The sequence below is a fragment of the Budorcas taxicolor genome, chromosome 11 (genome assembly GCF_023091745.1).
Source record: "Budorcas taxicolor isolate Tak-1 chromosome 11, Takin1.1, whole genome shotgun sequence".
Lineage (NCBI taxonomy): Eukaryota > Metazoa > Chordata > Mammalia > Artiodactyla > Bovidae > Budorcas > Budorcas taxicolor.
This window is the reverse complement of record NC_068920.1, coordinates 160,212,632-160,237,445: the sequence shown is the minus strand read 5'-3', so window position 1 is coordinate 160,237,445 and position 24,814 is coordinate 160,212,632. Positions and strand designations below refer to the sequence as shown.

Genomic DNA, 24,814 nt, shown 5'->3' with positions numbered 1-24,814 from the left:
TGGGTCACTTAGACCCAAGTGAAGTGAAGAGGCTGCCCAATGGAAGGCAATTTCCCTAGAACGTCGTCTCATCGGGCATTACTATTGGAATAACTTTAATTGGAGTCAATCCTAAAGGAAATCAACCCTAACTATTCCCTGGAAGGACTGATACTGAAGCTCCAATACTTTGGCCACTGGATGCAAAGAGCCGACTCATTGGAAAAGACCTGATGCTTGGAAAGATTGAAGGCAAAAGGAGAAGAGGGTGACAGAGAATGAGGTGGCTGGATGGCATCACTGAGTCAATGGACATGAATCTGAGCTAACTCCGGGAGACAGTGAAGAAGAGGGAAGCCTAGTGTGCTGCAGTCTGTGGGGTTGCAGAGTGGAACTCGACTTAGGGACTGGACAGCAAACAACAAAAACTGGAGTAACCGAATGTAACCCCAATAAAGGTATTTTGTCTCCAAAACGCAATGGTCAACTCTATTTATTCATGGCCCATCTTTAAGTTAAATTTTAAGGTTAAGGTATTCAGTGTATAGTGCTGTTGGCTAAATTTGAGGACTGATAAGACTGATAGGGATTAGGTAGAATTTAAGAGTAATAAGGCTGAAGTTTATGCAACTGAATGTAAGGGAACAACAGCTAGTACTTATTGATCCCTGCTGAGTGCCAGCACTGTGCCAAGCACTTTATCTGCATGAAATCCCCACAACCCATTGAGTAGCCTCTATTATGAGCGTACTTGAGAGTGCAGGAAATGGAAGCAGATGAGAAGCGCCTCACGTGCTCTCTCTCCAGGAATCCCTCCATCGGCTACCTGTCTCTCAGTCTCACTCAGTCTCAGCATTGCTCTCTCGTGATCTGGCTCTTTCTTTTCCTTCTCCACTCGGGCCTCTCTTGTTCCCCTCCCCCGCCCTCCCTCTGCCCCTGTCCTAGCCCTAACCCCCTCCTTCGCTCTCATCTTTGGCTTCCGCCTCTCCTGTCTCAACTTGTCTTCTTGCCTTTGTCTCCTAGTCTGTACCTCCTCCTCCTTCTGTCTGTCTGCTCTATCACCACCACCTAACACAGTACATAACAAAGCATCGAAGGTGTGGATTAAGACAGGAGCATTCGAAAGCCAATTTCAGAGAATAACAACCGTCAGTATCTGAGGACAAAGTTAAGTCTCTCAAAAGTCAGCAGCTAACAAGCTATTTTTCCAAACGGCTTTGGAACTTCACTAGGCAAGAAACAAGACTGACCATAAGTGATAACTATTAAAGACGGACAGGAGTACAAGGGACTTCACTATGCTGTCTGCTTTAGTTACAGGTTTAAAATTTTTCCACTAAAAAAAAAGTAAACAACACGAAAATTCCCTGGTGGTCCAGTGGTTAGGATTCTGCACTCTCGGTGCCAGATCACCATTACAGAGGAAAAGTTAAATTCTTTCAATGTCTCATCTGATCTTTGGCTCTTGGTTCCATATACTTCTGGTTTTATTTTTTCCAGTTTTATTGAGATGGAATTGACATACCTCATTGTCTAAATTTAAGGTGTACAACAAACAAATGAGTTGATATGTGCACATTTTATGAAATGATTACCACAGGGAGTCTAGTTAACATCCATCAGTTACAAATGACTTTTCTTGTGAGGAGAATGTAGATCTACTCTCTAAGTCATGTTCAAATACACAATATAGCATCATCAACTACAGTCACCATCCTGTACAATGTTACGCATTTTTAAAACCTATCCATCAATAATTTTTCCTGTTTTTATTTCAGATCAGTGATTACACTGATAAAATTGTGGCCTGATTTTACAATAAGGTAATAAGTAGTATGAAATTTTCAGTTTTCACATGTTTGGAGCTGTGGAAATGCATCTCTAGAGATGAGAAATAAGATGCCAACTATGGCATCTCTTCCTGCCAACAGGATTTTTCTTTCACAATTAAAATATTCACCATGGGAGTAAGACAGGGTCAGAGGAAGAGAAGATACTCTTCCTTAAAACCAAGGACAGGAAGTATTAATTATAGGCATCAAAGCAAACTTGGAAACAAATTGTTTTTTTAACAAGAAGAACTATGGGTGGGTTTAGTTCAAATTCTATCATCACACTTCAGCCATTACAGCAACTGGCAATGCCAACATTTTAGACGGTGAAATATTTAAATTAACAACAGCTAACATTTGCTAACATCTTGCTCTGTGCTAAACAGTTTAAATGAAATGTCTGATGTGCATCTCCCAACTCAAGAAGGCAGGGACTACGATGAGCCTTATTAGAAATGAGAACACCGAGGCTCAGAGAGCAACATGCCACAGTCACTTCACTGGCAGGATGGCTGACATCTGGGCCAGGCGGGCTGGCTTGGGAGTTGTGTGCTTCCCAGGAGAACAGGACCTCGGCAACATTCTAGCCATAATACTGCCTGGATTTAAGGACATCCCAAAGGAGCCTCACATCAGTATAAATACATACACTTAGCACTTCATTGGTCTCAAAGCTTTCCTGTGACTCATCTCCTGGATCCTCAGAAACAATCCTTGAAGGTGGGCTGGCCAGAGAATGTTTGTTCCCTCGGTCTTGGAGGTAAGAAGGCAGAAGAGTTGAGACATGAAGAAAACTTGGGTTCGCCTGACTCCAAATTCAAATGTTTTTCCTACCCAACAGAACTGGGGCCCTTCTTCCTCCTCCTCTCTAGAAACCTCATAGCGTCAGTATGAGAATGAAGTGAGGATGTCTATGAAGTGCTTGGTGCCAAAGAACTGTCACCTCATTGATGCTCAACAATGTCAATGGAACCCTCAAATGAAAAGGACTGACTGGCTTTCTATTTGGTTACAGAAAGAGCTTCAGATTTTTCTTTGTTACTAAACAAGGGAAGTATTTGATGACCTCAGAAGAGAGTATTTAGAAAGAGAGCATGAGCTTCTGTGAGGCAGGAGTTCTAAAAGTGTATCTGTGTGGCTGGCACCACACAAAGCCTCCACCAGAAAGCTAACTGCTGAATAGAAGCGTTTCAAAGTGGGCCCTTAAAATAAATGCTGACAGTTCACAAAGAGTTCACTTCACAGAACACGTCCACATGTAAGATTCATGCACAGTGTATGCAAACACAAACACACGAACAAGTCAAAGTAAACTGTGGTGGGGGGGAGAATTCAACTGGCGAATGTTCATGATTCTTTCACACCTCTAGAAGAGAGAAGAAACTAATCAGAAAATTCGTGCTTGAAGTAGACCTAAGATCGTAAAGTTCAATATGGCCATAAAGGACAGATACACCTATAAACATACATTTTTGCAAAGCTGGAACATGGAAGTTAAATGCTATAAATGCCTATATATGCATAAAATGTTTCTAGAAGGATACACAAGAAACTCAAGTGAGGTTTCTGGATGAAGAACAGAATTTCTTCTCACTAACCTTTGAGAATTTTTTAATGATGTACAGATATTCTAATAAATATGTAAGCATTTTAAATTTTACTGCTAAAAGTAGTCATTTTTAATCAGTATTAGAAAGAAAAAAAAATCCCTGTTTCAAGCTTTAGAGTGTTTCTGAAGATACTATTTTAACATCCACAGAGAGTTCCAAAGGAGATGAACAGTCATAGCTGGTAAAGCATATAGTGGCTAAATCTGGGCTCTTTGGGGCCAGACAGTAAGGGTTCACGTCCTGGCACCACCACTTGTGGGCTCTGTGACCTTAGACGAGCTTTCTAACTTTCAGATGCGTCAAGTTTTCTTCATCTATAAAATGGAAGTAACCAAAGGGCTATCATGAGAAATAAGCAAATAAAATCACATAGTATGCTCAAACAGTGCTTAGAATACAGTAAGCATTTAATAATTGTTGCTTTGGCAGCTAGGCCTAAATCGCAATAGATGCATGATCAAGTTGCATATATGGCTTAACTTACTCTCTCAATGGAAAACTTGATCATATTCGATTTTCTCGGGCACTTGGGACACCTGGGCCCCCAGTGTGTGTCAATAAACACTGACTGATTTAGGATGTCGGTAAAAACAAAAAGGCTGGATTACTTATCCAGATGTTAGAAATATTTTTCCCAAGCAGCTAAGAGCACATCCAGTCTTTAAGAAAAGATCACTTAGGTCTGTTAAATTCCTTCAACTACAAAACAATGATTTCATTTACCTTCTCCAATTAAACATAACAATGAAAGAAGGAAAACTCAGTAACAGAAAAGAATTCCTAGAGTGATACTTTCCTAGATGGAGACTTAATGCCAGGTAGTCTGCTGTAATCTGGATTTTTTTCTTTAAACTTGAGAGTCAACGTCATTTCAAGACACATCAGATTTTGTAAACCCTCACCTCCAAAAAAAAAAAAAAAAAACCAAACCATAATTAAACCATCCAGGTAGGAACTAAATCTACTGTTTACCTCCAGGGAATACAAAACAATGTCACAACAATGCTGCGACCTAAACCTTCCTCCATCTCTGCGGCTACAAAAGTCCATTCATCTACTCTGCCTGAAGCATCATCTGCAAAATGGATGGTGATGCCTAACACTAACTCGTTACAGATGTAAATGAGAATGTGCTCAGAATTCTGAGCAACTTGGAAAATAAGCAACATATTAACTGAAGATGATTTTGGAGGCTCACATGCCAACTTCTAGGGACAAATAAACCATCTTCTCCCTCTAAACGCTAGATCTTGTGAGCCCACTCCATCTAGTTGCGCCTTCTCCCAGGCGGCCAATATACACGTCTCATGGCAAGAAGGGGCAACTGATTTCGTCTGTACCACTGGTGTTTATGGTTTGAGCTGCGCTTGTGACTTCATGCAGACCCTTGGGTCAAAAAGTTGGAGAGAAAAGAAAAGTAGGTGAGACAATGAAGGAGGCCTCCTGTTCATTTCTCCTTCATTTTAAAGAGAAAAACGTTACAACTCCGATGGCACTCCAGCAGCCGGAATTCTACTACTTGTTCTAAAAGGAGCTTTACATTTCTACTCCTGTTTTAAGTCTTAAATAAAAAGGACAGACAAATGCAAGCAGATTTACATCCCTAAAGTACAATTAACTTTTCTGCTGAAAGCCAATAGTCTGGGGCCACGAGTCCTCAAGTTAGATAAATTTCCGCTTCATCCTGAAGCTACAAAATGAAGGCCACTCATCATAGTCAATTGTTTTTTTTTTTTTTTCCAGTTGTCACCTTACCAGGACAGAAAACAAAGACACACAGGAAAAGGGAAAAAGGGGCGGGGTTGGGGGGGGGAGGGGGGATTAGAGAAGAAAAGGGGAGTAGAATGGGAAGAGGAAAAAAGTGAACCGCCCGGGCTCTGAGGCTTTACGAAAGGAACTTAACACGAGCTGACCCTCCTCCAAGTGCCCTGGACTCATTCAAAATCTTCATAAAATGCGGTGGAACTTCTCTTTTCTCCCCGCATAAGTCTTAAGAATTCTTACCACCTCTTCGTGGTCCGTAGATAAGATGGAGTGTGTGTGTGTGTGTGTGTGTGTTGGGGGGAGGAATGGTGTAGAAAGATCACTTCAAATTCTGTATCCATAAATGGTAGAGCCGTGTTCCCTTTTGTCCACGAGACTTTAATGAAAATCGTCTGTTTCACAAACACGGGTCGACCTTTTGGACGCGTAATTCCCAATTAGCGGTGGAAATTCCACGACGTGGGCTCACGAGGCCCTTTGGGCCTTGTACGCTTCGCTTTCTCAAACTTTCTCGGGGAGACCCTGCAGGCGTGAGGGCCCCGCGACTTGGCCCTCCCGGTGTGGGCTCCTCCGACACCCCTGGGGTGCGCGCGGGGGTGGGGTGGGGTGGAGGGGGCCCGGCGCCCCGCACCCTCCGCGCTGGCGGCGGCGCCAGGGGCGGGCGAAGGAAGCGGAGAGCGGGAGAGGGCGAAGGAGGAAGGCAGAGGGGAGAGGGGGAGAGGGCGGGCGCCGAGGGAGCGCGCGCGCGCGGCCGGGCGAGGCCTAGGAAGGCGGGCCGGCCAGGCGGCGGACACGCGGCCATCCTCGGCCCGTTCCCCCGAGCTCACCTTCCAGGTAGCAGCTGGAGGAGGACGAGAGCCCCTTCTTGGATTTGCAGCCCACCAACTTCAGGCAGATCTCCAACATCTTGGCGCGCCGGAGGCGTCGGGGAGCCCGCGCCCCGGGCTGCCCTCCGCGGCGGGCTCAGGCCCGGCTCGCCCCGCGCGCCGCCCCGGGCCCCCGCGGCCCCGCCATGCCGCCTGCCCCGCCGCCCCGCGCCCGCGGCCGCTCCCGGTCTCGGCTCCGGACGCGCCTGTTAACAAAGGGGCCCAGAGCCCGGCCCCGCGGGGCCCGCCCCCGCCGCCTTAACCCTCTGCGCGCCGCGCCCGCACCCAAGGGCTGCCGCGTGTTCCGCCCGGCCCGGGCCGCCGTCCAAAACCGACGCCTCGCGGGTTTCGACGTTAAGGAAAGCGGCGGGATGGCGATTTTAAGCGCGGCACGTCTTGGTTCTCCGAGTTTCGAAGTCCTGTCCTGACGCCCCAAGAAAAGACACCAGCAACTATGGCAGGCAAGGCGGGGGAGGGCGGGCCTGCTCAGCATCACTTTTAGGAACCTCCTGCATCTCTGGGAGGAGATCCCACCCCCGCCAACCCCCAACTGCACCGCTGAAGGCCCAGCGAGTTGCACCGGGCGCGGTGCCCCGGCCAACCCCGTGTCCCCTGACTGTTGGTGAATAAGGCAGATTCCTCTGCAGTTATCAATACTGGTCTCATTTCTATTCGGTGAGCTTACTGTGATTAAGGCCAACTCAGTGGATGTCTGAGGAGTGAGTAATCAGAGAGCTGCAACCCGCAGTACTACGCAAGTTTGCAACACATTTGTCAAGTCATACATCCAGACCAGGAGACAAAGGTCGACGTGTGAGGTCAAACACAATGTCTGATTATTAATAAAGAGAGTTGAGTCTCCCCCTGATGAGGGGCATGGCCTGCACCCCTTCTTTAAGAAGCCTCATTTTTCTTTCTCTTGTTTGGTGTGTGCCATTGGGGGAGGGGAAAACATTATTTAAAACCCATTTCCCCCCTGGAGAAGGGATAAGGCTACCCACTCCAGTGTTCTGTCCTGGAGAATCCCATGGACTATACAGTCCATGGGTCGCAAAGAATCAGACACGACTGAGCTACTTTCACTCACTGCTGTGCTTGGCTCCAATAGACAATATCATCACATATAACAACATAAAAAATAACAATAATGTGTGACTTGGCACCAAACGGGAAATCTACATCAGTGGAATATGAATCCAGACATACCAAATAATTTAACAAAATTGGAAACGTTTCAGTAAGTATAGGAAGGAGAAGTTTAAACAGTGTTAGATAACTAAATTGCAACAGGGAGAAAAATCAAGTTAGTATACATCATAGCGTCCAGGAATACTAAGAGCTGAGGGGTACTGAGATTCTACTATGAGTCAGACTCCTGTGAGAAACACCGTCCAATCATTACCTGTGCACAACTATTCTGTACGGAAAACAGAATTCATCCTGATTCTTCCGGTGAAAATCTGAAATTCAGACGAGTCAAACACCTTGCCCAAAGTCTGAGCTGGACTACCCCCAGGTCTGCCTGGCTCCAAGGATCAGGCTCCTAACCAGTGGATTATGTAGTCCCTTCTCACCAAAAATAAATCCCAAGTAAATTAAAGCTACATATATCTTTATCTTTGGCTAAATAACTAAGGTTACCATGCTACAGTCATCAGTCCCAGAGGCAAAGCTGTGGTCCAACCTATCCTGTAATGACAAAATCCTGGGTATCTTCACTATACTAGGAATGGCTAAGTAACAAGACCTTCACTCAGGTCTGCCAAAACCTGACAGTTCAAGGTTGGACTAGATGTGACTAGTGTGTATCACAGTGTTTCTCAGCCACATTAATTTTTCAGAGATGTCCTGTCAAATTCTGATTCATATACAAAATGTCTAAGTGACCTGTGGTTTGTGTTGTGGTACCAGGTCAGACCTCATGAGCAGCTAAGAAGACACAGCACTTCCCATTGCCTGGAGACACAGGGCCACAGGGCTATGAGGTGACAAGTGACTGTGGATGCCATCTGTTGATAGATGCTGGGAGACACTATCATTCTGTCAAACAGCCCGTGTATAATGACGGCCAACTGTTACTTGAACCTTTCAACCTCCAAGTATAATGCCAAAAATAAAATCCCAAAGGGTGCCACCAATACAAATAAGCTGAAAACTACTGTGTTGGTACCTTTTAGAAAGTTCAAGGGCTTTGGATCAGACTATAATAAAGTCCGTCAATATATAGCATTTCAGATGTAATGTGATGGGCTATATTCAAATAGGCACCTTAAAGACAAGAACAGTAGGCATTTTTGCAATTTTAACCATATCCTTGAATTCTATCAATTAATACAGGTCCAGATATTTGCATGTGCTATATTTTATATTAAGATGTAAGTTTATTTTAAAAAGTTAATGACTATTACTAATATTCTGCTCTTGAGTCTAAAATGAACTTATCCCTTTAAAACATCTTAAAATGAGTAATGCTTATAAACTGTGTCCAGATCTTTTAAAATAGTTATAAAACCATACATCAACAGGTCTGGGAAGACACTCTGAATTAGCAGCAATGAACACTGAAAATATTGCCAAGCTCCCCACTACCAAATTAAACTAGAACTATTCTTTCCAGATCTAGCTTTTGATGCTTTTGAAACTCACTCACAAGTACAAAAAACATTCTGCTACAAGCAGATAGGAGAGCTCCAGTCTCCTTACTAGAACAGAAGCCCAAGAAGCATTCCTCTAAGTAATCTTAAGCCTAAAGGCCATTAACTTTTTTTTTTTAAAGGAAAACAAATCTAAAAGATTGTGAAGTAACTTGTTTGCTACATTGTACTCAGTTTGGGAAAGGAATAACCTTTTAATATGTGCCAGGCACAAACCTTCCAACAATCCTATGGATTTTCTATAGTTTAACTCCATTTCACAGGTAAAGAAACTGAGGGGTAAGCAGGCACAGGGACAGGTTAACAGTCTGTCCAGGTTCACATAGTTAGGAATTAGTAAGGTCTAAAGCCCTTGAACTTTCCAAAATGGACATAATTTGTAATTTAAGTGAAAGGTGGATAATTGTAGCAAAGCCAGAGGATGAAATAAAAATCATTAACTATTGAAAAATGTCTTGAAACAGCTGATGGAATTAGAACTATTTAAGAATATTTTAAAATATATTCAGAATAATGAGAAAGAATAAAGGTCCTTCAGTTCAGTTCAGTTGGTCAGTCGTGTCCGACTCTTTGCTTACTTACATTAAAATATGTGATCTGCGCTGTGTTTCTAAAAGCACGGTCCATGGACAACCTATTTTGAATTGCCTGGGATGCTTGTTTAAAATGCAGACTCTTGCTCTCCAGTCTAGACTTACACAATCAGAATATATGCAATGGTGGTATCTTAACATGATCTGAAGATGATGTGCGTGCATACGTAAGTTTGACAACCATTGTTTTGGAAGAAGGAAGAGCTCCTCCTTGTTTTCCCTGGAAATAGGACAAATAGGGATGGATATTTCTAAAATTTATTCATCTGAAAGCAGTTTCTGCATTTAAGAAATTGTATAACTCTAAAACAAGTTACTTTGTCAACAAAGGTCCGTCTAGACAAGGCTATGATTTTTCCAGTGGTCATGTACGGATGTGAAGAGTTGGGACTGTGGAGAAAACTGAGCACTGAAGAATTGATGCTTTTGAACTGTGGTGTTGGAGAAGACTCTCGAGAGTCCCTTGGACTGCAAGGAGATCCAACCAGTCCATTCTAAAGGGGATCAGTCCTGGGTGTTCATTGGAAGGACTGATGCTGAAACTCCAATACTTTGGCCACCTCATTCGAAGAGCTGACTCACTGGAAAAGACTCTGATGCTGGCAGGGATTGGGGGCAGGAGGAGAAGGGGATGACAGAGGATGAGATGGCTGGATGGCATCACCGACTCGAGGGACATGAGTTTGAGTGAGCTCCGGGAGGTGGCGATGGACAGGGAGGCCTGGTGTGCTGCGATTCATGGGGTCGCAAAGAGTAGGACACGACTGAGCGACTGAACTGAACTGAAAACAAGTTACCAAAAGAGGACTTTTCTCTGAAAATTTTGGATAAAGAATGAACTTTTTTAAAGTCTGGAGTTCAGTTCTTTTTTTTTCCTAAAGTAGTTGCGGGGGGCGGGGCGTGGATAGGCAAGGGCCCACCAGAGAAGTTGCTCCAGGGAAGAAAGCAGGATATGGATGCTGGAGGCGGGATGTGGAAGCTCTACCTGGGAACAGCAGGATGGGGATAGGGATTTAAGGGAGACATGAAATCTGATATGGTGCCTGCTTTGGGACCCCCAGGACCAAATGATCCCAGATCTGACTGATCCCTTCCCTGTTTCCAGCCCAGTTAATAACTTTAGGAGGAAAGAGCAAAGATCTTGAGGTATGTACATGCTTGCTATTTCACTATTTCACATGCCAACAGAGACTACATCCTCTGATGTGCAGACACTGTCCAGTGAGAGCCTGCCAGGCTCCCAAGTGATGGGTCCAATCCACAGGAAAATGTGGCTTAGAAGAACATATCAACCATACCTACTTTTGCCCCTAAATAAAGGGCATGCATGCATCTCTTTAAGTATCATAGATTTTCAGTGAGATAACACTGTTTATTGGTCAAGTGTCACAAAGGTCCAGGTACTCTGGTGTGGGGGAACCAGGTGAGACGGGAGGCCATGCAGTGAGGCTGAAAGAGCTATGACATCACACGACCTTATTCTCAGTCCCAGATTTTCCACTCACTGTGGTGGCAAAGCCAAGTGACTCAGTTTTCTAGTCTGTAAAACTGTGGGGTGGTCTTAAGAGGAGCCATCTCGCTGGGTGATGACAATTAGAAATAGTGTATGAAAAGTGCCCCATGCAGAGAAGGTGCTCAGTGAACAGTATTTTCATTTCCAAAAGAGGACTCTTACTGTATCAGGTGATGTTCTGTGTTCCTGCCTAAGTCTTACTGGGACCAAGTCAAGAGCTAAAATTAACAAATGTGATACGTGAAAATGATTCCAGAAAACACAGTCCGAGGGAGTGAAAGCAGTCTGGAGGTTTTCCAAGGGACAAGGAAATCAACTTATTTTATTAAGGGAAAGAAACACTAGTTATGGGGTAAGAGTAGCAACCAGGGTTCAAATGTCACAGAGAGTCCTGTCTTTAACTTCTAAAGACAAAGTCTTACAACCACAGCTTGGTGGCAAAACACAAACTCCACACCGCACATCTTTAGTGAAAGTCTATTTCAGGCCCAGAACTAGAGAACCTGACGTGCCGTCTACCCATAGTTCGGTCTTTCGCAAAACACTGATTGTTGTTTTCCTCCTTTTGGTAGTTCCAGACCTACAATTCTCAACGGGGGCGGGGTGGAGAGGCTCATCTGAACCGCTTTAGGGTAATTACCTCCACTTTCTAGAAAATCTCATTCTAGAAAGATTTTACTATATTTTTATAATTGACAAGTCAAACATTACTACTAAGCGATTTTTCTCCCAGAGGAAACTAGTATTGTTGGTATGCCCTAAATAGTCTTATTTTTATTTTTAATCAAAGTAATAAAAGTACATGGTTAAAAACATGGTTAAAAAGTCATCCAATAAAATCAGAAGTCCCCTGACTCCATCCCCTTGTCTGTTTCTCCAAAGGCAGCCTTCTTCAGATTCTTAATATCCTCATATTGTTGTTTCTGGATTCATCAACTTTCCACATGCTATATTAACTGGTTATAGTAGTACCATGCTATCACCATCTCCAATCTCCCATAACAATACAATCACAATTTTTGGTTAAATCAACAACGGTCAGTGTTGATCATTATTGCGATGACATAAATATTGTTCATTGCTCCACCAATAATATACTGTGAATGTTTCCTTTATTATATAACTTTGTTTATCCTGGAGATATTATTAGGTTGCAAAACTAATTGCAGTTTTGCACTGTTAACTTTGCCATTTGATACTGGAATACATTCTTAAATAAATGTGGTTATTTTATACATCATTTTAATGTGCACTTCTCACTTTTTTTTTTTGGGCTAATGACTTATTACTTGCTGCAAATTTTATCTTAGACTACAGAAATAACTTAGACAAAAAGCAAATTCGGGTGATTTTTCTTATTCGAGCTCAAAATGGGTCATAAAGCAGCAGAGACAATTCGCAACATCAACAATGCATTTGGCCCAGGAACTGCTAAAGAACAAATAGTGCAGTGGTGGTTAAAGAAGTTTTGCAAAGGAGATGAAAGCCTTGAAGATGAAGAGCCTACTGGCCAGCCATCGGAAGTTGACAACAAGCAATTGAGAGCCATCATCGAAGCTGATCCTCTTACAACTACATGAGAAGTTGCTGAAGAACTCAACATTGACCATTCTACCTAAGGTTATTCGGCATTTGAAACAAACTAGAAAGGTGAAAAAGCTCGGTAAGTGGGTGTCTCATGGGCTGACTGCAGATCAAAAAAAAAAATAATCGTTTTGAAGTGTTGGCTTCTCTTATTCTATGTGCGATGAAAAGTGGATTTTATACGACAACCAGCAATGGCCAGCTCAGTCGCTGGACTGAGAAACTCCAAAGCACTTCCCGAAGCAAACTCACACCTGAAAAAAGGTCACGGTCATTGTTTGGTGGTCTGCTGCCCGTCTGATCCACCACAGCTTTCTGAATCCCAGCGAAACTATTACATCTGAGAAGCACGCTCAGCAAATCGATGAGATGCACCAAAACTGCATTGCCTGCAGCTGGCATTGGTCAACAGAAAGAAGCCACTTTTTCTCCATGACAATGTCCAACCGCACATGGCACAACCAATCCTTCAAAAGTTGAAAGAGTTGGGCTGTGAAGTTTTGCCATGTTCACCTGACCTCTTGCCAATGGACTACCACCTCTTCAAGCATCTTGACAACTTTTTGCAGGGAAAATGCTGCCACAACCAGCAGGAGGCAGAAAATGCTTTCCAAGAGTTCGTCAAATGCCGAAGCACAGATTTTTATGCTAAAAGAATAAACAAATTTATTTCCCATTGGAAAAAAATGTGTTGATTGTAACAGTTTCTCTTGATTAATAAAGATGTATATTTATGATTTAAAATTCACAGTCCAAAACCACAGTTATGTTTGCACCAACCTAATAATTGCCTTGATTTTCTTCATTTGATTAGTTTTCTGTATACCTATTACTGTTTTTTCCCCAAACATTTCAAATATCTGTTAAACAACTAATAGTATTTTTTCCAAATATTACAAAACATTTAAAATAGCCTCAGTCCTATTTATTGACTCACATCCTCGTGTGGCTGGAATTCACCATTCAGTAGCTTCCTGGGGGTGGGGAGAGGTGCATATTTGAAAAAAATGCCTTTCCATTCCAGTGAGTTTGGCTGGGTATAAAATTGTAGGTTGAAAATCATTTTCCCTGCTTAATTTTGAAGGTATCTATCTCTCTGCTATCTTCTAGTCCTCAGTTCTGTTGTTTAGAAATATAAATCCACTCTGAGTCCTGATCTTTTATATATCACCTGCTTTTGTCTTTGGAAGCTTTTAAGATCTTCTAATATTCTCAGTGTTTTGAGATTTTACAATGAGATGGCTTGGAGTGAGTCTTTTTTCATATGTTATACCGTGCACTCAGGGAGCCAGTCCAATTCAAAGATTTAAGTCACTGAACTCCAGAAAATACTCACTTCATTAAGTTCTGAAATTTTTCTGATATATACTGTTTCATAAATTCTCCTCCATTTGCTCTCAGGTGTCTCTTTCTGGAAGTTCTGCCAGATGGCTACTAAAGCCCTGGGACTGAGCTTCTAACCTTCTTACCTGTTCTGTTTTGTTGTCTGAGTCTTTGCTATATACTTTGCTTTCTGAGAGCAACTATTTTCCAAGCCTCCTGTACAGTTCTTCTGAACTCTTCTTCTGTTTCCTACATTGTCTTTATTCCCACTGTGTTCCCTTTCTCTGTGAATTTCTTTTACCCTTTATCTATCATGCACTTTTAATTTGGCTGTCCATTCATTATACATGGGGGAGGAGCTAAAAAGTGCACACAGAAAGGGCGCAACATGTGGACTTAGATGAAGGGAGGTGGTGAGCTTGCTTTTCCATCAAGAGAATGCCCAAGTCGGCTTTTCTCTGAGACCATTCAGTTTTGGTTTTGTTTTTTTTTTCTAGAAAGGATTCTTTCCATCTCTTCTCTGTTAGGAAGCAGGCTGGAGAATCTCATTATTCAGTATGCAGACTCAAAAGAGAATCTGCTCTTGCCCACCCCACCGGTTTCAGCCCAATGGTGTACCCACACCTCTGCTGGGGGTAATACCCCAGAGTCTGGAGCCTTTATAGGGCAATTTCTCAATAATACTTCTCGTCTCATGAAAGTGGGAAGGAGAAGTGGTCATCTGGCTGTACAGGGATGGGGAGGGGTATGAAGAATCTAAAAACTCTTTTACAGGCTTTCCACTGATACCCTTGATTTCAGGTAAGAGCCTCATCTCCAATTTCTTATTTTTTCCCTCTCAGATTCTTATAACTGGCTTACTTCTAACCAGTGTCTCTCTCAGAAGAGGTTAGGCTTTAGTTTCTTTGATTCTGCTAGGTCTATTGCAACTTTTTAAATATATATATATGAATTTCTTTAATTATTTTTTATTAATGAGTTTATTCCTTTATTTTTGGCTGTGCTAGGTCTCCATTGTGGTACTTCTCATTGTGGTAACTTCTCTTGTTGTGGAACACGGGCTTTAGCACGAAAGCTTCAATAGTTGGAGCGTGCGGGCTCAGTAGTTGTGGCTGGGGGGCTTAGCTGCTTTGTGGCACATGGAATCTTCCCCAACCAGGGATCGAACCTGTGTCCCCTGCATTGGCAGGTGGATTCTTATCCATCGTACCACCAGGGAAGTCCTATTACCACGCTCTTGACTGCCTTCCAGTTTCAAAAAACATTTTTGCCTTTCTTATCTGCTTTTCTTACTGGGTTCTTTTTGTCCTTATACATTTTCACTTAAAAAAAAAAAATCATCTTACTGCTGTTCCAGTAGGGCTTGGGGGAGGTAGTAAAAATGAAAACAGGTCTGCAAACTTTAATCATTTTAAATCAGAGTCTCATTTGACCATTTTACAGATGAAACAACTGAGGCAGGTTAAGCAACCTGACAAAGTCTTATAGCCAGTTAGTGGCAGAGCCAGGGCAAGAGCCCGGATCTCTGAATTACCTTGCTAGACTTTTTCCATTATATGACGCCCACGAGGCACCCATAATCAAGAGCTGACAGACTAATTTTAGGATATGAGGCTGAAAAAGTATCTAAAATTTGTTGCAAGCTACAGGTCTCAAATCTTAATATTGCTGGTAGTGAAGAAACAACCAATGCCTGAATTCTTAAATCCAGTCACATAACTTTAAATTATAAACAGATACGTTATTAAACAGAAATAGTTTGGGATATTCTTATTAAACTCTAAGTTGCTTGAATTCAATATAAAGAGGTTTCGCATGATTTCATGAATTGTCTTTGTCCCTTTCATTTTGGTTAACTTTTAAAATAAATGCCACAGAATTTTATTTTAAATCGTGGAAAGTCTTGTTTGTTTTTAGTCAGAATACTGAATAAAGATTGAGAAATCTACAAGACAAATAAAAAAGAGCAATGTTGCCGAAATCTAAAGGCTTCAAACTATTTTCTTTATAATAAAGTAAATTTAAGCTCACTTAAGTAGAACTGGTTGAAAAAAGAAAAGCCCAGCGCTGGTTATTTATAAACAGTACTCCTTTTATTTTCAAACACTAGCACTGCTTTTGGCTTTTATAGTGTTGTTCCGTCTGAACTGGAAAATCAATGGTTAATCTTTTCTCCTCTCTTTCTGTAAGACTAAAAGAATCTGCGAAAGCAGCAGAGCAGGCCTAGGGGATCACGTTACTTTGGGGGTGGGGGGAAGGAGGCAGCTGGAGGGGAGTGTAGAGAGAAGGGCCAGAAGGGAAAGAAAACAAGTTGTCTGAACCTCCCCACAGTGTAAGACCCAGCAGGGATTAGGAGGTACGTGGAGGAGCCCGTGTTTATCCAAGTTATCTCTGGGGCAGCTGAAATGGGCTGTGAAAGTATGGGCTCCCTTGATATTAAAACCTTCTCAGCAGCAGAGCTGCACCCAGGAAAGCGGATTTCTTGATAATTGTTACCAAGGCCTGAAAAACCTAGAAATGAAACGCTCAGGGAGCGTTAATGTTTGTTTCTTCCAAACATTCAGTACCAATTTGTTTTGTTGTCAAGGTTTTAAACATACAAAGGACAAACGGATTCAGAAGATTTCTTCCCTACACTTGTTAGAAATTACTGCTGTCCTTAGAGAAGCAATGACATCTCTAAACGAACACTGCTGCTCTTTTTCCTCCTAAAGAGACAGATCTGGCATTTTAATACAGAACTACAGATTAACCAGAGAAGAGCAGCTACAGTTAACACTGGAGAAACTGCTCATTAAACGGCACTGTCAGGGGAAAAAGCCACTTGAAAAGCTACAAAACAAAGCTGACCTGGCAGAGGGTGTCCTCTTGTCTGCCACCTTCCTACCACTGCTATATAAAATCTATATTCAGTCAAGCAGCTCCAGAACTGTATTTGATCACTAGGGTATCGTCACATTCCCTAAGTAATAATAATTCATATTTAGTATTTATGGCTACTTCACCATTAAGAACAATTCTAAAACAAGAGTAAAATGAACTCCTCCAAAAGGTTTAGGCCAATAACAGCATATCAACTAGACTTTCTTTGATGAAAAGGTCATGAGAATCCCACACAGACTAGTTATAGGAACCGCCAAGCCCAACAATGGCCTCTAACATCTGTTCTCCTCTCTCACCCTCAACCTCTAAGTTTTAGATGGACATATGGCCCCTAGTCCCTCTTGTACCTAGTCATTACCATGTAACTTAAGTTTTAGCTGGAATCAAGATTGCCGGGAGAAACATCAATAACCTCAGATACGCAGATCTGATATGCAGACAGCACCCTTATGGCAGAAAGTGAAAAAGAACTAAAGAGCCTCTTGATGAAAGTGAAAGAGGAGAGTGGAAGTTGGCTTAAAACTCAACATTCAGAAAACTAAGATCATGGCATCCGGTCCCATCACTTCGTGGCAAATAGATGGGAAAACAATGGAAACAGCGAGAGACTTTATTTTGGGGGCTCCAAAATCACTGCAGATGGTGACCACAGTCATGAAATTAAAAGACACTTGCTCCTTGGAAGAAAAGCTATGACCAACTTAGACAGCATATTTAAAAGCAGAGATATTACTTTGTCAACAAAGGTCCATCTAGTCAAAGTTACGGTTTTTCAAGTAGTCATGTATGGATGTGAGAGCTGGACTTTAAAGAAAGCTGAGTGCCGAAGAATTGATGCTTTTGAACTGTGGTGTTGAAGAAGACCCTTGAGAGTCCTTTGGAATGCAAGGAGATCCAACCAGTCAATTCTAAAGGAAATCAACCCTGAATATTCATTGGAAGGACTCATGCTGAAGCTGAAGCTCCAATACTCTGGCCACCTGATGTGAAGAACTGACTCATTGAAAAAGACCCTGATGCTGGGAAAGACTGAAGGTGGGAGGAGAAGGGGATGACAGAGGATGAGATGGTTGGATGGCATCACCAGCTCGATGGAGATCAGTTTGAGCAAGCTCTCGGAGTTGGTGATGGACAGGGAGGCCTGGCGTGCTGCAGTCCATGGGGTCGCAAAGAGTCAGACACACGACTGAGCGACAGAACTGACGTTTTAACCAATGATATGGGGAGCAGAGGTGGCGCTCTGCTAGAGCTAGGTGGCGCCAGTGGCAAAGAACCCGCCTACCAACGCAGGAGATGCAAGCGGCTGTAGGTTCGAAGATTTCCTGGAGGAGGAAATGGCACCCCACTCTAGTATTCTTGCCAGGAGAATCCCACAGACAGGAGCCCGGCAGGCTACAGTTCTTGGGGTCACAAAGAGTCGGACACGAATGAGCCTCTGAGCAACATGGCGAGCAGAAGTGATGCGTGTAACTTCTGGGCCACGTTCTTAAAAGGAATGAGAACAGCTTCCCTCTCATTTCCTACTTCCCACTGCCTGCAAGGGGACAGGCTAGCTGGAGTGGCCGTTTGGATCATGAAGTAGAATCTACACCTGAAAAGTAACAAGATAGAGTCTGTGGAGGCCTCATACACATGCAGGACTGCCAATGCCTGACTGTTCCAGAAGCCAGAAATAAACATACAGTTGTTCAAACCACTGATATTCTGTGTCTGTACAACAGCCATTTATTCTTTCCCATAATACTAAAAGACCAGTTCTAACTCCTATAAAGCTAAGAATTTCCCAAATCAACTGTTTCTTTTCTTTATCTAGTAGAAACTGTTAATCAGAGAGCAAGCATTTGAAATTGCCCTATAACCTGTAGAAAATGAGAAAGTGTTTTAAATAAATCGCTGTGAAAGACACAGTCCAGTATCCAGCTCATAGCAAAGACTCAAATATTACACATGAACTGTTATTACTAGTATTCAATTGTCCCTTTCACCTTCCACAGTCTCCAGGACTGGTGTGAAGAAGATTAAAAGATTCTGTGTTCTATGATATATCTGAGAAAGAATTTGCATCCAGAATACAGAGAACTCAACACTCAATAAGACAGTAAGCAAACCAAATAAAAAATGGATACAAAGATTTTTAACTGGAGTGTCACCAAAAAGGAAATATGAATGGCTAATAAGCATGTGAAAAGCGGCTGAGCATCATTAGTTATTCTAGAAAGGGAAGCTAAAAACACAATGGGGTACTTCTTCACAGCCACCCAAATAACTATGATCAAGAAGGCAGACAAAACCAAGTGCTGGTGAGAATGTAGGGAAACTAGAAGCCTGGCATGCTGTGGTCCATGGGGTCGCCAAGAGTCAGATGCGACTGAACAGCTGGTGGGAACCTAAAATCGTACAGCCCTGCTACAGAAAATACTTTGGCACTTTCTTAAAAAGTTAAACATAAATTTACTGTAAGACCCAAAAATCTCTACTATTAAGGAATCTACCCTAGAGGAATGAAACCATATCCACACATGAATGTCCACAGTAGCATTGTTCGTAACGGTCAAAAACTGGAAACAATCCAAATATCCATCGATTGATGAATTAAACAAAATGTATATCCAAAGAATGGAGTTAATATTCAGTAACAAAAGCGAATGAGGTGCTACAATAGAAATGGCAACCCACTCCAGCATTTTCGCCTGGGAAGTCCCATGGACAGAGGAGCCTGGTGGGCTACAGTCCATGAGGTCACAAAAGAGGTGGACACTGCGGAGCCACTCAACAACAGCCACAAAAGATAGATGAACCTCAAAAACACATGGTGATGTGAAAGGAGCCCGTCACAAAGACCGCATAGTGTATGATTCCATTTATATGAAACGTGCAGAAAACGCAAATCTACAGACACAGAAAGCAGATGTACCGGTTGCCTGGGGGTAGCGGTGGGACTGACGGCAGGGGCGTCTCTTTAGGGTGATGGAAATGTTCTAAAGCTGGACTGTGGTGATGGCTGCACACTCTATAAATCTGCTAGAAATCACTGAACTGTACACTAAAATGGTAAATTTTATAGCATGTAAATCTTACCTCAAAAAAATGTTAATAAAAAAGAAAGCAAGCAATGCGTTCTACGATTTTGACTCCATTTCCTAACTGGAGAGCATAGCGAGCGTGAGAGAGCCTGGCCGCTCAGTTCCCTGCTGTGAACCGAAAACCCACTGTGCATTGTGGGTATGTAGCATCTCATTTCGAGATGATTCTAACAAGAGCCCCATTCCCAGAGGGTAAATGTGAAACAGTTCCACCCAGCCCTGCTACCTGTCCTGTCTCCTGGCATATTCCTGGCTGAGGAGTGTATGTGTGGGGGAGGACTGGATGTGCAACCAGGATGACTAAGACCTGGGTGGGAGTAGGGGGCACAGCTCAGGCTGATTAAGACAACCTGGCGCATCAAAGACTAACATTGAAATGCACAGAAACATGCCTCCCGTTCATAAGAAGCACTCGGACATGCTCACGAGTCCTTGCAGCTTCCAGCCTCCACCTTCACAGAGCCTGCAGGGATGCAACTTTTGAGTTCCCAAATATGCACCTTGGCACCACTCATCTTCTGGACACACAGTCCAAACTGTTAAACTTCTCAGAGAAACCGAAAATCATGGTAAATTAGTTGAGAACAGAATGTTAAGAATATTTAAGATTTATTGTAGGAAAAATGTCTAGGTGGTAAATATTACGTTTCCGAAGTCCAAGGAGAAGCAACCAGTTAAATCCTGGAATTAATTAGGAAGGAATATTTCATGAGTCTGAAGTTCCTGACAAACAAAGGAACTGCAAAAGTTAATCAGTCAATAATTCTCAATACTGTCCAGACTTCTCCTTTACTTTTTCTTGTCTGATCTCCAAAGCGACTCAAGGGAGGGAATACCCTGGTGGTCCAGTGGTTAGGGTTCTGCGCTTCCACTGAGGGGTCATGGGTTCCATTCCTGGTCAGGGAACTAAGATCCCACAGGCCTTGCAGTGCGGCCCCAAAAAAGGAAACAAAACCAAAACTCAAAGGACGTACTGAGGGAAGACTGTATTCCCAATGAAGCCGCTGTGACTGAAGCCCAGCATGAAGGAATCCCACAAGAAGAGGGACTCAAGAAGCCGGCATGCTCCGAAGCCAAGATTCCACCAATAGCCCAGCTGTACCTAGTATAATGGATCCACCCCATGCATGCCTGGCAAAACAGAGGTCACATCAAACTAGAATAAGAGACAGTTCCTGCTTTGAAGAGATCTGGGTGTTTATCTTCACTTCTTGATCCTTGTCTGACTCTTGACTTAGCTCTCATAAAACTCTTCTTACTTGTTAATCAAAGATTTGACTTGTCATCAGAGATTTGAGAAAGGGCTGCTCATTCAACAAACATTATGGAGCCAGCGGTGATGAAGACGATGAAAAGGAAGAAGACACCTTCCAGGCTTCTCGAGATGCTGGTCTTGAGAGAGACGTGGGAAAGAGGAACAGACACTGAAACAAGGAATTAAGAGGCTGTGGCTGCTTTAGTCACCAAGTCATGCCCAACTCTTGAGACGCCATGAACTGTAGCCCGCCAGGCTCCTCTGTCTGTGGGATTGTCCAGGCAAGAATACGGGAGTGGGTAGGCATTTCCTTCTCCAGGGGCTTCTCCTGACCCAGGGATCGAACCCCGGATCTCCTGCATTGCAGGCAGTCTCCTGCACTGAATGTGGATTCTTTACCAACTGAGCCATCTTTCAGTTTAGAAAATTTCAATAATAAGTATATGCATAAGAGCTACAGGAGCCCAGAAGAAGTGGCTAATTCTGTCTAGAAGTGAAGTGAAAGTTGCTCAGGCGTGTCTGACTCTTGGCGACCCCAGGGACTATACAGTCCACAGAATTCTCTAGACCAGAATACTGGAGTGGGAAGCCTTTCCTTTCTCCAGGGGGTGCTTCCCAATCCAGGGATTGAACCCGGGTTTCCTGCATTGCAGGCAGATTCTTTACCAGCTGAGCCAAGGAAGTCCAAGAATACTAGAGTGGGTAGCCTATCCCTTCTCCAGGGGATCTTCCCCCACCCAGGAAGAGCCTAGACATTCTGCCTAGAGATGTCAGGAAAGGTTTTCCAGTGGAGAAACCAGTAGTACAGTACCATTTCCTTTCAGAATATAGAAATCAACTAAATAGCATACAAGTGACCCACACGTATGTGTTGAATTGCTTCTCCACAGAGGCAGTACAAAGGCAGTTGAGTGGGGATAGGACGGTCTTTTGAACAAATGGAGCTGGAACACTGTGCCAGTGTGTCAATATGCACCATAAATGCTAAATGAAAACTTATAAAACTTCTAGAAGAGTATCTTTGTGACCTTGGCGTCAGCAAAAATTTTTTAGATACAATACCAAAAGTATAAACCTTAAGAGAAATAACTGATAAAAATTAAAAATTTCTGCTCTTCTAAAGACACTCTTGAGAGAATGAAAAGGACAAGACTGGGAGAAAATGCCAAGTGCTGGTAAAAATGTGGAGCAACTGGTGTGAACTGCTGATGGGGAATGCAAAGTAACAAATTCACATCGTAAAACAGTTTGGCAGTTTCTCCAAAGCTAAGCATACCCTTAACATATGGCCTACCGATTCCATTCCTAATTATTTAATCAAGAGAAATGAAAACTAAAGTTCACACAAAAACTGATATGTGAATTTACATACAGTATAGTGGCTTTATTCATAACCATCAAAAACTGGAAACTCAAATGTCCTTCAACAGCTGAGTGGATAAACACACTGCCACACCATCACACAACAGAACACTACTCAGCAATGAAAAGGAAGGAACCACGTTGATTACATGGAACAACACAGATGAACCGTGAATGCATTCTGACTCATAATTCTATGTATGATATCCTATAACAGACATCTTCAGGAAACAACACTGAAAAGTGCTTGCTGGGGCTGGGAGGATATGCTGACCACCAGAGGAACCAGCACCAGAGGCCTGGGTGATGGGGCAGTTCTAGATCTCAAGGGTGGTGGTAGTTTCATGACTGTGTGTGTCTGGGCTTAGTCACTTCAGCCGTGTTTGACTCTGTGCAACCCCGTGGACTGCGGCCCACCAGGTTCCTCTGTCCATGGGATTCTCCAGGCAAGAATACTGGAGTGGGTTACCATGCCCACTCCAGGGGAATCTTCCCAGGGGATCTTCCCGACCCGGGGATCGAGCCAGGAACCAGCGTCTTCTGCACCTCCTGCACTGCAGGCGGATTCGTTATTGCTGAGCTGCCAGGGAAGCCGTACATGACTGTGAGCACTGTCAAAACTCAAACCTCTAAAAGGGGCACATTTTACTATAGGTAAATTATAACGTAATAAAAACATTTCCTTCTTCCTTCAGGGAATCCACTCACTGCCAGAGCCCCAGCTTGGTGCTTCCCTGTGAATAACACCCCTCAGGGGCTGAGAGAGGGCACTGCATTACTGGACTTGATTTGGCTGGTGAGAATTTCATTAGTGGAACTAAAGGAGTGGTCCTAGAGGGGTGAGAACAGTCTATACCATTTGGTTTCTTTGCCTCTGTTCCTTCTACCTACAAGACTCAAAGATGAATATATATCAGAAGTACACGCCGCACTGATAAGCAGCTTTATCCTTCGGCATTCCAGGTGGCAGAAATCCATGCAAAAGAGTTGTCTTTCTCTAATGCAAAAGTTCCTGGACCTGGATGGGAAGGCACTGGTGACCACAGAGGAGAGGTAGCTGTGGCGGATGGAGAGAAGCCCTGCAGGACAGTGGGCCCTGGGTTCCAGAGGTTTCTGTAAGGCTCGGGAAGGCACTTCGCCAGCTCTGGGCCTCATTCACCTGCAAAATGAAGGCTGTACCAGATGGCTGTTGTGATATGTCCCGGCTCTTGGTCGATAAGATGATTCAAGGCCTAAGGTAAATCTTTCTGCTTCTCCTTGTCAAGGGCTTTTTAAAAATGACCACAGGCATTTTCCTGACCAGGGTAAGTTAGGTTTGCTAACTTACAAATGCCAGCATCGTACCCAAAGACTGGCTTCCCTTATCTAGACCATGCCCACAGCCAGTCAATCTTCACAGATGGACTTAGGAGCATTGGGGCCACAGGACAGTGAAGGGCAGGTCTCCAACAAATCACATCAGAAGTGTGGACAGTCAGCCCTGGCTGGCTGCAACTGATTCCTCTCAAAATTTCCAGATCAAGTGAGCCAGAAAGCTTTATGAAAAACAGTGTCCAGAGCCCTGGGTGTTCAACTTCCTGCTGGTAAGGTGTACAAAGACGAGGATGGGGTGGGGCTGAGCAGGTTTGCAGTCTCCTAAGGATTGAAGGCACTGTTTAATTAATTCTGCAGCTTTCCACTCTTTAAGGCCACAGAATTGCCTTTGACTTTGTCCTATAGTTGTGAGCTCTTGACTCTGCCTAGGGTTTGCATATCTGATTCCTGAGTCTCAAAAAGCCCCATAAGGGAAATCTGACAATATTCAATATCTATCAAAACTATAAATTTATTTACCTTCTGACCCAGTGATTATATTTTGGGGGGTTTACTCTATATAGCCATCCATACACACACAAGTGGATGTGAATATACACATATTCATTCAAATATACATACATTCATTGTAGATTGTTTAAACAGCACGTATCCATCGTTAAGTTAAAGAAACTTTGGTCTTGGCCTTCAAAATGGGGTACATTTATGCCTGGGTGGGGGTACACGTTAGCTTTCCAAGAAATATGCAAGGATTTACTTAAAAAGGAATAAAAAATAAATAAATAAAAAGGGGTCAAGTTTCAGAGCTTCAATTTCACACGTTATCCTTTCTACAACTGATCTGCCTAAGAACTCCTCTGACAGTTCTCTTTGACTAAGGTTGCTCTCATAATGACCCCTCACTTTCACCACGACAGAGAGGAATACCCTTCATAAGTCCATGGGTTTAAAAATTCCTGGTTATAAACCATGGAACAATCTGAGAATATATATCTTTAGACAGGAAGTTGGTTTTCTTTAAAAAAATTTTTTATTTTGTATTTGAGTATAGTGGATTAACAGTTCTTTTTTTTGTGAGAACAAAAGAGATAAATATTAAATGTTCTGTGATAAATAAGAGATAAATATTAAGAGATAAATATTAATATAAATATTAAGAGATAAACATTAAATATTCTGCAAATGTGTATGGAGTACCT

General features: G+C 43.0%; 1 protein-coding gene across 2 annotated transcripts in view; it reads right to left on the bottom strand.

The window, feature by feature from the left end:
- ABL1 (ABL proto-oncogene 1, non-receptor tyrosine kinase) overlaps window positions 1-24,814 on the bottom strand; it is a 138,907-nt gene that overhangs the window by 43,576 nt on the left and 70,517 nt on the right. Inside the window, exon 1 of one of the 2 annotated variants that reach the window (XM_052649676.1) lies at window positions 6,013-6,158. The exons of the other annotated variant lie outside the window; for it this stretch is intronic. Within the exon in view, the coding sequence (XP_052505636.1) occupies window positions 6,013-6,091 (79 nt within the window). The 5' untranslated portion in view covers window positions 6,092-6,158. Of the gene's footprint in view, window positions 1-6,012; window positions 6,159-24,814 lie in introns of those variants that run through there. 2 annotated transcript variants of the gene reach the window in all.